The sequence below is a fragment of the Corylus avellana genome, chromosome 4, assembly GCF_965113065.1.
Source record: "Corylus avellana chromosome 4, dhCorAvel1.hap1.2, whole genome shotgun sequence".
NCBI lineage: Eukaryota > Viridiplantae > Streptophyta > Magnoliopsida > Fagales > Betulaceae > Corylus > Corylus avellana.
Genome location: NC_142493.1, coordinates 3,014,635 through 3,028,963, shown reverse-complemented (window position 1 = coordinate 3,028,963; position 14,329 = coordinate 3,014,635). Strand labels below are relative to the sequence as shown.

Here is a 14,329-nt window from a genome sequence, read left to right as displayed (position 1 = left end):
AGAACTTGAACAACATAACAACTAAGTGAATAACAAGCTAGGTGTAGAAGGTTACCTCCTTAAAGCAATGCCTTCAAGAGAACTCTCCCTTTCTTCCAAAACTCACACATATACTCAAGCATGGTTTTCCCAGGGCAACAAAGGCAGAATGAAACTTAAATGGGTGAGGGATGGGGTATTTATAGGGTTGAAAAAGTTAAAGTGTTGTGACAGTTCTACTGGTCATCGAAAGTTCGGTGGTCTATGATCGAACGTTCAGTGTACTATTGCATAGTGGTTCTAGGGTTGTAGGTCGAACATCTGGTCATTACCTAGTGGTTTTAAGAGTGGTCAACGAATATTCGGTGGTCCTCTGTCAAACGTTCGATGGTCCCTTTAATCAAATGTTCGGTGGTCTCCCCCATCAAACGTTCAGTTAGATCCAAGAGTCCAAAAATTTCTCTTCCAATAATTCTTAATGAACCGGGTAAGCCCGTTAACCCTTCTACACAATCTAGTAATTATTTGGGGCACTACAACAACATGTATGGAGTAGTAGATCCGGTCTAGTCTCGGGGAAAGTCCCGGCGAGTTCCGACGGGCTCCCGGGCAGGTCCTTGGCAAGTCCTAGCGAGGTCCCGAGAAGGTCTCAGTTAAGTCCTGGGTGGGTCTCAGGCAAGTCCAGTTGGGTCCCGAGTGGGGTCCTTGGCAGGTTCGGTCAGGTCCCGAGCAGGTTCGGTTATGCCCCAAAGGGGTCTTGGGCGAGTCCAGGTCAAGTCTCGGGCATGTCCTAGCGGGGTCCTGGGCAAGTCTTGGGCAGGTCCTGGGCGGGTCCCGAGCAGGTTCGATTGGTTCCCGAGGGGGTCCTGCGCGAGTCTCGGTCAAGTCCCGAGCAGGTCTTAGGCGGGTCCCGAGCAGGTTCGGTTGGGTCCTGGGCTAGTCCCGGTCAAGTCCCAGATAGATCCCGACGAGGTCCCTAATAGGTCTAGGGCGGGTCTTCGTAAAGAGAGCGTTTAAGATATTGAGCATTAGGGTTAGTCTCTCTTGGAGTTAAAGGTTGTGCTTTCATCACTGATCATAAACAACTGAAGTCTACCAGAGTTCTGGTAAAGGAAATCAAGTAGAAGAATTGTGTAGATGTTCTGGAAAGGGCTATTACTGCAGAAATCAAGTGGGTCGCTTATCTTATGCAAGGGAGTGTCAATTGCAAAGGTTTTGTAAGTGTGAACTTTTTGTAATATTTATTCTTTTATAATTGATTGATTTTTTGGGTTTGGTTGTTCCGGAGAAATTTTATTTTTAGAAAGTTCACTAAAAGGTTTTCTCTTCGTCACCACAATATTTGTGTCACTGTTTTACGTATTTTGGTGAATGATTGGTTGTATAATTCGTTATTTTTAATTTTTCATATTATTTGCATACATCTATTCAACCCCATTCTTTCTAGGTGTAGGTTGGAGTCATATATTTTCAATTACAATTATGAAGAGACATTTGAATAAAAGGAATCTACAAGACCCTAGAAAATACCTAACATCAAAAAGAAAATACGTAAAGAAAAAAGTTAGTAGTAATGAGAAAGTTGGTTAAGCAAAATAAAATCAATTATTTTTACATAAATTGTCAAAGTACCTTAATAGCCTCTATTCATTTGAAATTCCAATGATCACAGTATATAATTCATAATATTTTATAAAATAAAACTAATAGAAATTTAATGGTATATTCACCCATTCATTATAAGAAAATAGTTAAAAGATGGTTAAAAAAAATGATTTTTATCATTTCTCTTTTTTAAACTATCTTTTCCTTTACAACTATTGACGGTTGCTTAACTATTTAAAAAAATTAGATACTGTTAAAGAAAAAACAAAATTTAACAATACAATGTGTAATACCCCAAACAAAACACATGGTAATGTGTATATATATATATATATATATATATATATATATATATATAACATGAATGGTTAATAGTAATTAAATGAAAATATTAATTTAGGAGAATAATGTTTGTAGGTGAAGAATATCACTAATTAAAGAAAACTAGTAGTATATATGAAACATGAAACATGAAATAAATAATAGAAACCCTAAAGTAGGCAAAGACCTAGAAAATAATAAAAACTTATTCATAAATACCTAAACTACGAGGGATGCTTCAATGCATTCTGTGGACCATCTCCCCACCATCTTCTCCCTTTAACTTTTTGATTCTAAAATAAATAAATAAATAAAATTAAAGAGAGAAGATGGTGGGGAGATGGTCCACAGAATGCATTGAAGCATTTCACCCTAAACTACCCAAATTCAGGTGATCGATGGATGCCACGTTAGCAACCTTATCTACAATCACTGATATAATGGTACAAACAACCGATCGATCGATCGATGTCAGACTGCATGCATCCAAACATAATACTTCCAAAACTTGGAAAATCATTAGGGCTTCATTATAACAGGTTGTGACTTTTTATACCACATATATAAAAATATATGGTTAGATAAGTTGTCGTCGGGTTTGGACAGTGCAATATCACGCACACACACCACCACCTTTGTGTGAGTTATTATTTTTTTAAGGATGTAAATGGGCAGAAAAGTTAAAAACTTGAGGGGTTTTGTGTTAAAGCTATGATTTTTAAGACTTATATATGTCCAAGACTTGAAAAGTAAGTGTCTTTAGGACCATAGACACTCAGTTGATCGATCGATATTGCTTCCTTACAATTCAAAAGCCGCAAGATTTAATCCTTGAAATATAGTACATATATATATATATATATATGTTGACAACATTGAAACCATTGAAACATTGAAACCATTATCTTTGTTGATCGACAACATTGAAACCATAAATCCAGCGATTACATGTTGATCGACAACCTCTCTAAAATATACAACATGCTAGAATTTAGAGTAAAATGTACAAAAAACCAAAGTATCCTTTCTTCCTTATTGCACCATATGAACCTCATGACTTTAATATCTTTTAAAGTTATACTGCAATCATTGCACTTTTTGTAAATGTAATTTGTAAATACATATTGCATTTGCAGGTAGAAGAAATTCTTAAACATAACCTGCTTTAGAAGATGAAAGAAGTCACATGATCATAAAAAAAAAATATCACGAGTAAAGCCAATGATATTTTTAGTTTAAAAAAACTTCCTTAATTTTATTGTTCTTTTGTAAACTGTCGTATATGTTTTATCTCTTCACCCAATTTTGTTTGTCTTAAATCATGAGTGACTCACGTTGACTTGTCCTGAACGACCCTATAGGGTCATCCTATTTTCACCGGGAAGAGTTACCGAGATGGAAGACTTCCCTAAGTGAAAGCTACCCAATTGTTAGCCCACACCTTCGTGTGTCGATCTTTTGGTGTGGTTGCCCTACTATCCATATGAACATATGAGACCAGTCATAACATGCATTATGGTGCCTTGAGGTTAAACTCTATAAATATATTGCAAATGCAAAATATCATGTAAACTTTGAGAATTCATTTCATTCATAACTATACCATGTTTCATTTTCCTTTCATCAAAACTGTTTAACCTTTAACTATTTACCAGGCTTCGCACGCCCTCGTTGTCGTTTTTGTATCCCCTACAATTTACATAGACTTGTTCAGGGAAATTCTTAATTCTAAAATTGATATTGAATTTATCCTTCTTCAAATGCTCATATTATATCCAAAAAAGTTGTTCCCGTAACTCCACTGTCGACTTTGATTATATACCCAAAAAGGTCCGCCCTAGCAAAGGCGTGGTTATCTGGTGCATATTATTAACGCACTTTTTTTTTTTTTTTTTGGTCTAAAAAAGCAACTTCTATGAAGTTTGTTTGTTTGATTCTTTTTTTTTCCCTAATTAACTTCTATATATGAAGTTATTCTTTCAATTTGGTGTTCTCTGCAAGTAATGTCTTTAGTTAGGAGAATAAGGTTTTGCAAGTTTTTTTTTACAATGTGTGACTCTTGACACAAGTTAACTATATTATAAAACTTATGTAAGAGAATAAGTAGAGAGGTATTCATCTAAGGGGCATCATCCAATAGTCACAACATATTAGAACAAAGCCTGCATTCAAACAATGTTTTGAAAGAAGTTATAGGTTCAAAACAAATATTTTTTATTTTGGATGTTTATTACAAAGCTATCTATTGGGTTTAAGGCCTTGAATCATCATCACAAATGAAGAGCTTGAAACCTTTAAAATACAAACTGCTTATTCAAAAAGAGTTTTTTTGATTGGTAAGAATTGTAGCTATTGGAAATATGAAAATACTATAGTATAATCCCTCTTGGTTCAAGTAATGTCCTTAGCTATTAGCTGTAAATTTTTTACGAAATTAATGTGACTCTTGACAAAAAGCTTACGTAAAAGAACAAGTGATTAATATTGATATAGTCTTAATGTTTCCGCTGTTTAATTAGTATTCTCTTTTTGAGAAGTAGAGACCCTTAAGTTTTGTTCCTCGCGGAATAAGGCTTAGAGATGAACTATGAAATTAATTATCGGTCAATTAATTTTCGAAGCGGTACAAGCTAACACATCTCACATCACTCAATCAAAACTTAGAATAGTAAATATGAGTTTATAATGGAAAGCAAAACAAAGGAGTTCGTCCTTCGGGAGTACAGAGAAGATTTGCATGGCCCTGCTTAGGATGACATGCATAAATTGAGAAATGGTCAATTTTTTTTTTCCTTATTCCTCTGTCTTCTTCGTTGTTTTCGGTTTGGCTTTTGGTCCAAATTTAGTTTCATTCTCTACAGCTAGCACATATAAGTTGCACATGAGGTGGGCGGCTACCCCATTTTGCCTAGAGGGGTTGCTCTTCTTCTTTTTTTTTTTTTTCAATTTTTTTTAATGTTTTTAATATTTATATTTTGTTAGTTATTTTATTTTATTTTTAAAATTTTTAATGAAGCATATGGTCACATGTGAATTTTTTTTATTGGTTTGACCTGGATTTTGGTTAATTTTATGATCGACAAATGGACAAAGATATCATCTCCATTTTTAGTCATAAACGACATACGTACCATCTACGATACGAATAAAAACCAAAGTGAAAACTAAAAATAAAAATAATGTCATTAAACTACATATGGATCAAAGGTATTTAACCCAAATTAAAAGGGAAAATTTACACCTGACCCTCCCAACCTGACATTTCGTTTGCGGAAACACATCCAAACATCAATTTTTAAAACAGCACCCTGACTTTTATATAAGTCCTAAAGTAGAATTATATTAATTCTACGTAGAATTATATTAATTCTACGTGGCACTATTATCTTTACATACACTCGCAACGGAAGAAAACATGTATTTTTTTTTTTTTTTTTTGTTAACAAAATCATAACTCACTCATCGTCACATAATACCATAGCTTTTATTTGAAATAATATATTATAAAATTAACCATAATGTCATTACAACAACATAAGACTAATATTGTCTTGACATCAAATTCAGAGATGCTTCAAGTGCATTTATTCTCATAATTTAAATAGACTCAACATGAGTCAACCTTTTAAAAGTGAGAGGCCTCCTGCAAGCCTCATGAATCAAAAGCCTAGGCAGCATAAGGGTCGTCATCTAACTCCTTGTCACCATCTGTAAAGTTACGACTATTTCACAGGGAGAATGTGTGAATCCACCACTCAGTAAGTATAAAATATGTTGACCATACGTGTGTGTTGTGAGCTGTGACAGAAGTACTCACAGATGGGGGTGGGCCAGTTTTATAATATTTTATTAAATATATTTTTAAATTTTGTTTTTTAGTCAAAATTTAGTAACATGGCCCTGGGCTAAAAAAAAAAAAAAAAACGCAATCCAATAATATTTTGTCAGGCCTTCACCAATAAAAAATGGTCCAAAATTTTTAAGAAAGAATTGAGTCTTTAAAACTAGAAAATACATATAACCATTATGCCCCAAACCCATAAATTAAAATGCCCTAATTCTTTCATGTTGAGAAGAGTCATGATTGCCTCATTGCCTCCCAAAATCCGAAATTTTCAATTCTTTCCTAGCACCAACAGTAGAATTCTTGACCGACTTACAACATTAGTCTAGTATCTCTAATCTATTTTTTGTTTGGAATGTCGAGTTTCATTTTAATAGGTGATTGAATTGAAAATTGAAATATTTTAAGAAACAATTATTTTTTATTTTTTATTTTGCTTATGTTTTCTTAACATTGAATGGATACTTTTTTTATTTTTTATATGTTGATTTAATATTTAACATTAATATATTTGTCATTCTTTGGTCTCCTATTTTAATATATTTCTCATTTATACTTTGGCCACTGTCGAAAAAAATTCCTAGTTTCGTTCCTAGTTGTGAGCCTCTCTTTTTCTCTTAAAAATCTCTATCTCGAATTTTCTAAATAGCTATCTCAGATAGGGTTGGCTAGTCATTTTTGTTTTCACCTTACTAGCATTGGGTTGTTAACTGTTAAGTGTATAACCCCACTTAACCACGAGATACCTATCTTTTACAAAATTTTCACTTCATTTTCCTTTAACACATTTATTTAAATGCATGTAATATATCATATCAACATAATTTATCATAATAATTTCCCAAAATATACAGGGCACATAATCACACTAAAAACATTGTACAATTTTCTCAATAAAACATCGAGTGTAGGGTTAGTAAGTCTTATGCTTACAATTTTCGCTTTATCTCCTAAAAGGATCCCCTGTATATCTATTATGTATTCCCTCTTGTTGAACGAATCACTACTCCTTCTTGTTCAACTTTTTTACATGATTCAGGCTTTTGGAGAAAGAGTTGATTGCTTAATAAACTCATGTCAGATTATAAAGTTGCAGAAATTACTTATTACAAAGCATTGTTCATTGCTCACTTAATTAGATTTTCACATTAATAGCTTGTAGATGTTGACATTTTTTTCTTAATTTTTATAGCAACCATGTCTTTTCTTTCAAAGCCATGCCATTTCTTTTTTTCTTTATTACTTCACCACTTGCTACTGTAGCTTTCACTTGAAAGCTACGAGAATAATTTTTATTTTTAATTTTTAATCCTACTACTTCTATTCGATGGAGAGGAAAACTTTTTACACAAAGTCAATACTTTCCTTTTTCTTCTTCTTCTTCTTCTTCTTCTAATTAACTAACCACTCAATTTTAAACAATCTTAAACGACAATTTATCTAATCTTAACTAATTAATTAATCCAAATATTACTAAACTATTTACTACTTAAATTTTATTATAACAAATTCATTATTTATTATCAATCGCAATTCTTTTATGTTGGGCATTACATCTAACATTTGCATATATACCCTCGCTCCTTTAAATTATAGCATTAAAATGGATGGAAATTAAAGTTCAGCATAAGATGGACATCCACATTACATACTTTTAATTTGAAATGCTCAAATTATCCTTTTGTAAAAAATAAAAAACAAAAAATAAAAAAGATAAAAGGGGATAGAAGAGTCATTTAAGATCTTTTAAGTCAAACTACATGTGGAACTTTTCACATACTTTAATACGAAAATTTAACTAAGCATGTAAATCGCAATGAAATGATAGTCTAATTAAAGAAGCTAAGTATTAAATAATAATTTGGTCTTTTTGAGATTTTTTTTTTTTTTTTTTAAAAAAAAGTGTCATTTAAGGAGATTAAATATAATTTTCTCAAGAAAAAAAAATCATAATAAACATAAAATGTATCAAAATTTTAAAAGTGTTCTTATACAATCAAGAGAAAATTTATTCACAAATATTGTAGAATGATATCTCTTTCATAAGTATGTGTATTCATATCCGTGAAGAGAGCACTAGAGAAGTAGATCGTAGTTGGAAACATTTTACCAAACCTGGAGCTCTTCAATTCTTGATATAGACATTCAATGCTTATTCTTCTGCTCTTCATAGCAGTCTACTATACATGATCCATGAGTGATGCCAAAAAGTTTCAATTCCATTAAACAACGAGCCATACACCGATTTTTCAGTTCTATAAAGCTGATGGGATAATCTTTGCCCTTTGGGATGCATTTTATCCTTAAAAAGGCAATCAAGAATCTTTGTAGTAATACATGACGCCAAAGCTCGATTTTTTTTAGAAATACACTTTCTAAGATGTGGACTTCGAGTACAATAATGGCTATCTTTCAAACCTTCATTATCAAGTTGAAAAGGATAAAGGCCGGTTGGCAATGAAGTGGAAGAAGAAGAAAGAGAGGTAAGGTGATTAGCATGTACTTTCAGTATTATGAGGCTAATCAACTTCATCATCACCAACATTAGTTTTATCATACATTTTTTTGTCATCATATTTCTCCCACTTTATAAATTCTCTTATTTGAATGTCAAATACATAAACTATTTATAGGAATTAAGTCCTTCCATCATTATCACAATTGAATAACAAGAGACCCTTAAAATAAAAACATTTTATTCAAAAGAGTTTTTATTTATTTATTTATGAAAGAATTGTAGCTTCTAAAAATATAAAAATATTTAGTAAAATATCCTCTTGGTTCAAGTAATGTCTTTAGTTAGGAGGATAAGGTTTTGCAAGATTTTTTTTACAATATGTGACTCTTGACAAAAATTAACTATATTATAAAACTTATGTAAGAGAACAAGTAGAGAGGTATTCATCTAAGGTCTATGAAATAAATTTTTTTTATATATATATATATATAAAGAGGCATCATCCAATAGTCACAACATATTAGATCAAAGCCTTCATTCAAACAATGTTTTGAAAGAAGTTATAGGTTCAAAAGATATGAAAATATTATAGTAAAATACCTCTTGGTTCAAGTAATGTCCTTAGCTATTAGCTTTAAATTTTTTACACAATTAATGTGACTCTTGACAAAAAGTTAACTATATTAAAAAGTGAAGAGATATTATTGTCCAAGCACAAGGAAAATATATATATATATATTCACAACATATTAGATAAGAAATTATTAGTTTAAAAAAACTTGTAAATGTGTAGTATTGAACTGTCACGAGGGTAATCATCATACTATTAATTCATTTATGCAAATGTATTATAAATGGTGAAAGTTACAAATGCAAGTGACTCGTCAAAACAAATAAATCATCACAATAACGATGAGACATTTGAATAAAATGAATCTACCTTGTGCTAGAAAATAGTTAACATAAAAAAAAATATATGTAAAAACAAAAGTTAGAGATAATACTAGATATCCCAAGAGTTTTTCCCATGTTTTCGTTAAAGATAATACTAGACATCTTAATAGTTTTTCCCAAATGATCTGGTCCATTCAATAAGTAAATAGATTTACATTGTTTTTTTTTTTTTTTTTTTTTTTTTTTTCTTAAATGGGGTCCAGATCATTTGGGAAAGGGGATTTGGGAAAAATTCTTGGGATGCCTAGCAGCCCTCTTTCGTTAATATTCTTATTAGAGTGCAAAGTGTCATCTCTTACATGTTTTCTTTAATATTATTAACAATCATTTATAGTCATTTTACTAACCTAAGAACCCAAACATTGATTTTTTAGAAAGAACACAAATTTCCTCCAGATTGGTTTGGAGAAAATTTTCAACCTACTTTAATTAATAAGTGACAAGTGTCATTGAGCATGTTTGAGTTTCTCAAAAACTCAAACATGTGAAAAATGTGCGGACATGTTAAAAAAAAAAAAAAAAAAAAAGTTTCTCAAAAACTAATGTTTGGGTTTCTAAGTTAGTAGAATGATAATAAATGACTGCTAAAAATATTAAAAAAAATATTTGAAAGATGACACTTGATACTTATTAGAGTAGGTTGGGAAAAATTTCCTCCAAACTGTCATTTGAGAAGCTCAAACATGCTAGATGACACTTAAAACTTATTGTAATAGGTTTGAAAAAATTTCCTGCGAGTGAGACTGAGCTTTTTTTCCTTCTTCATAAATTTGTGCTTCTCTATCGTCTTTTTCGTTCTTTTCGGTTTGCATTTTTTAAATGATTTTGTGTGTTTCTTAGACCCTTTTACGCTTAAAAACGTGTAATCAACAACATCAAACTACAATCATGAAGAGTAAAAAAATTGCATACTTGCTTGCTCTTCAGTCTTCATGGTGGCTGCTTCTTACTACCATTATCTGAACTTTTTAGGTTATGATTGTAAGTTAAATGTTTTGTTCCTACTCTTTTGCTTTTTTTTTTATATGAACAAACTGTCCCAGCTTTTAATTCTTTGCTCATTTATTGGTTAAGGCTACAAATAACAGCCTTGTGGCCAGTAGATTGTCTTAATGAACTGATATATGGTGTCCTTTTGCAGTATTTCTCTTTCTGGAGGGTGGAGAGAACCAAATACTTCCTATAAATATCTTCAATCCTTGAAGATATTTTATGAACGTGTATTTTAGTCAAAGGTTATGTTTCACTGAGGCTAACAGTTCAGGTAGTAAAAAAATGAAGCTTTGTGAATTACTTGATCCTAATTTCTTAGAATCAAACCCAGCTTTATAATTAGATGCAATCATGCAACCCCACAAAACATACTAATTTCCATTTCTCATTTCCCAAAACAGTTTTCAAACACAAGAATTTTTATTGATTATTTCTTAAAAACAGGTTTGAAAACTAGTTTAAAACAAAAAAAAAAACTAAACTAAACTAAACAAACAAACAAACAATATCACACTTGTTTAACAGCTGCTGCATGACCGTTCTGTTTTTATGAGAAAATAAATTTCATTAAAAGCACAACTCAAATATACATTAAGTATATAAGATGAACACCCAACAAATCAATAATAAACCACACAAAAAAAGGGGGGGAAAACAAATAATGTCATACCCCCACCAAGTCTTTGTAATCAATTATATGCATTTGGAGAGGGGCTGCAAGATCTTGGAATAGGAATATGCATAAAACTTGCATAAAACTTCAAATTCTTACACAGAAACGTACATGAATATTCTAGTCATGAAAAACCATGGCTCCAAAAACATGATGTTACCTCAACTCAACTACCCAAAGGACACAGCTTATGCAATCCTAGGAACCGGAAAGCCTTCTGAAGGTGGTAGTGTCACTGATCGCAACAACTCTAATGAGAAAACAAGGCCCAGGAAATGAGAAAGGATGGTGTTTGCTGATGCCTGCAAAAGGAGTAAATAGATGAAGATGTTATACATTAGGCAACAATCAATGGTAAGCTACAAGTCTCACAATTATATGCTAAAGATTGGTCTAATGTGTGAACTTTGATTGGCTCTTTTGAAACCCAAAAGCCCAGAAGCGCTCATCCAATAAAAATCTATCTTGGCAATGTGACATCGTTGAACAGAACCCTTTAACTTGAGAAGATAAATGCACTTCCCTCACTTTCAAAACTCTTGTTATGACAAAGAAAACATGTAAACAATATAGTATTATCTAACTTCTGATATGGATTATCCTCAGTCCTTTCCTTGGCAGCATGAAGCTTATAAAAGTCTCTTGGAGCTACTTCAATTGGAATTCCTCTTTGAAATGTTTTCCTTCTCCAGTGTTAAAGTGTGGCGCTGTTTCTAATTCTTTCTGAAAGTAGGGAAGAACAGTGATGGGACAAGCCAACCACAGCAAAAAGAGCTTTTCTGGGTGGCAAAAAATGTAATAGATAGAGACCATAGTCACAGAAAGCTGGTCATTTCAGGTCAGGGACCTAAAACAAACACTCACTCATTCTCAAAAGGGCCAGGATGATATGCATTAAGATCACATAGTATTTCTATGAATTCCAATCCAAAACTTCGTTGGTTATTTAATTAGAAAGATATAAGAAGTCAAATGAGTACCTGTACCAAGAATACATCCAATGCAAGAACAGGACTGTACCCAGGGGCGACTCCCTGGTAATAAGGATTTGCTGAGGAAGTAAGAGCCTTGGCAACCAGCACGCCCACTGTGGCTTGCATACCAACAATGGCAGCACCCAGTCCAAGTAGGTTTACTACTATGCCATTTTTTAAGCTTTTCACAACATCAGCACGAGGAGGAGCCTGGAAACCACAAGCAATGAATATAACACAGAAACTTAGGAGGTTCTATAAATGTAATACTAGGGCATACATTCTGTACAACCATGGCCAGCAAAACCGGGCAAAAATCATCAATCAAAGCTGAGACAAGCTCTTAATTTGGTAGAAATTAAAGGAGGAATTGAATAACATAAGCAATCCATACTTAGCCATTGAAGCAATTTCAGCAGAATTTAAGTCACCAAAGAAAAGATTAAATTATTAGTTTTTCACTCGCAACCATCAACTCAAGGAGGCCTATACAATTCAGTTAGAGAAGCATTCCTTATCTGACTTCATATACACTCACGAACTTCAACGATCGTAATAAAAACACAATATGTAGGGCAATTATACCATACTAGAACTAGAATATTAAGCCTTTTCATTTAATTGCAACTCAATACCTTTGAAGGTTCATTGGCAGTCCTTCGAAGCCTATCGGAAAGTCGAATATACCCAAATGACCAAAATACTGAAATGAACGCTGCTACAATCCCACCAGCAGTAGCATAAAAAGTGGCGGGCGATGAAATCTTCCCCGTGATAACAACTGAAAACGAAAGAATCACGGCAGCCACTACAGTGCACACAAGCTGTCCCCAAAACCCTATACTACCATACCTCTTGAAATTCCTTGCAGTGTTCTCTAATCTTTTTGCCACCTACAGCACCATCCAAATCACTTACTTTTTTAGTACCAATTAAACGCAATTAAATATCCTATAGCAACTTTTTTACAAATACGAAATGATTTTGATTTAAATTTACAAGCATTTCCAAAACCATACGGTCCATACTGCCCAAAACCAGGATTGTTGCTGTGATTACCACTACACAGTATCCAAAAAAAATATGATATAAATTGGAAAGAAAAAAATATATATATTTTTTCCTTTCTCTTGTTTTGTTTTGCTACATTTTCTCAGCAACCAAACAGTACCCAGAAATTATAGCAATTTCTATATACACATATAATCAATTTATTGATTTTGATTTACAAAAATTTCCAAAACCCTACTGCTAAAAACCAGGATTGTTGCTGTGATTACAATTACACATTTCAAAGGGGAAAAAAAGTACAAAGAAAACCAAATGATATAAATTGAAAGTTCATAAGAAATTTCTTTTTCATTTCTTTTATTCTGTTTCACAAATTCCAAAGCCCAATTGCCCAAATCCAGGATTGTTGCTGTGATAGCAAGTACACATTACACAAAGTAAAAACAAAATAACCCAAATGACAAAATTTTAAAATACATTTATTTTGTTTTATTTTTGTTATGTTTTCCAACATTTTCTCAGCAACCCAACAGCGCATATTTGAAGTTTCACTAAGGTTGAAATCAGAGAAAAAGAAAGAAAGAGTGAGAACCTGAGCGAGCTTCGCCTTTTCGCCCTCACCGTCCGGGGAAGCGACGGCTGGGGACGAAACTTGAGAGGCCCTTACAGAGAAGGAGAGCGTCGGTCGTCTGTGGTGGGTTGCACCGTAAGACGGTGAAGGAAAAGAAAGCGGTTGGATGGTTTTAGAGGATGAGGGTAGGTTTGGAAGAGGGAAATTGAAACTGGGGACGTGGAAGGCGGGGGTTGATGGCCGGTGGAGGCGAGAAGTGGAGCATGATCCCGCTGCCACCGCCGTCGCCGGCAATAGTAGCGTTTGCATAATTGAAAGGTCTGTGCGGGGAAGGAGGGAGCAGAGAGAGTGTCGCGAGCTGAGCTGTGCTTAGCTGCTTAGGTGACTCAACACTGCACTTTTCACGAGGCTATCAAGTACTCCAGTGTGGGCTTCATGCGCCGTTTGCAGGGAATGCGGAGGCCCAGTGGAGAGGTGATGGAGAAGCCCATCACTGTATTTGGGCCAACTGACTTGGTGTATTACAATACTTTCTTTGAAGGTCCACCAAGGAAGTGATTGTTCCAAACTTTGCCCCAAAAGAGCTCAGAATAAAAGTAAATCAGGTAGTAATTCGTATGTGTATGTCGGGTTCGAATTATATTAAGATATGAGTATAAAACTTACTCAAGCTTGGATGTGGTTTCTCCCGGCTTGTATAAGATATGAGATTAAAATACTTACATCCAACTCGATCTCCAAATTAAAATTTTATTTTTACTATTCCATTTAAACATTTTTTTAATGATTTATTTATTATTGTAAGGAGGGAGAATTATAAAGAGAAAGAATATCAAACTTTTAATGATTTTTATGATTTAATGAGTGGACACTTCTCCTTGCTAGTGGAGACTCGAGAGCATTGTTCATGTTCCCCAGTGACGTACAATCTACGCAAGTGTGACGA

At 33.3% G+C, this 14,329-nt stretch overlaps 1 protein-coding gene and 1 pseudogene across 1 annotated transcript; one reads left to right on the top strand and one right to left on the bottom strand.

Annotated features, from left to right (window-relative positions):
• The first annotated feature begins 4,624 nt into the window (after positions 1 to 4,624).
• On the top strand, positions 4,625 to 4,693 carry LOC132180142 (U6 spliceosomal RNA; annotated as a pseudogene).
• A 6,183-nt stretch (positions 4,694 to 10,876) lies between these two features.
• On the bottom strand, positions 10,877 to 13,768 carry TIC21 (translocon at inner membrane of chloroplasts 21). The gene is made up of 4 exons (XM_059590174.2): positions 13,405 to 13,768; positions 12,437 to 12,694; positions 11,808 to 12,011; positions 10,877 to 11,129 (listed from the first exon to the last, which is right to left on the bottom strand). Exons 1-4 carry the CDS (start codon positions 13,690 to 13,692, stop codon positions 11,016 to 11,018), a joined length of 864 nt encoding a protein of 287 aa, XP_059446157.2. The 5' UTR covers positions 13,693 to 13,768; the 3' UTR covers positions 10,877 to 11,015.
• Between the last annotated feature and the right edge of the window lie 561 nt (positions 13,769 to 14,329).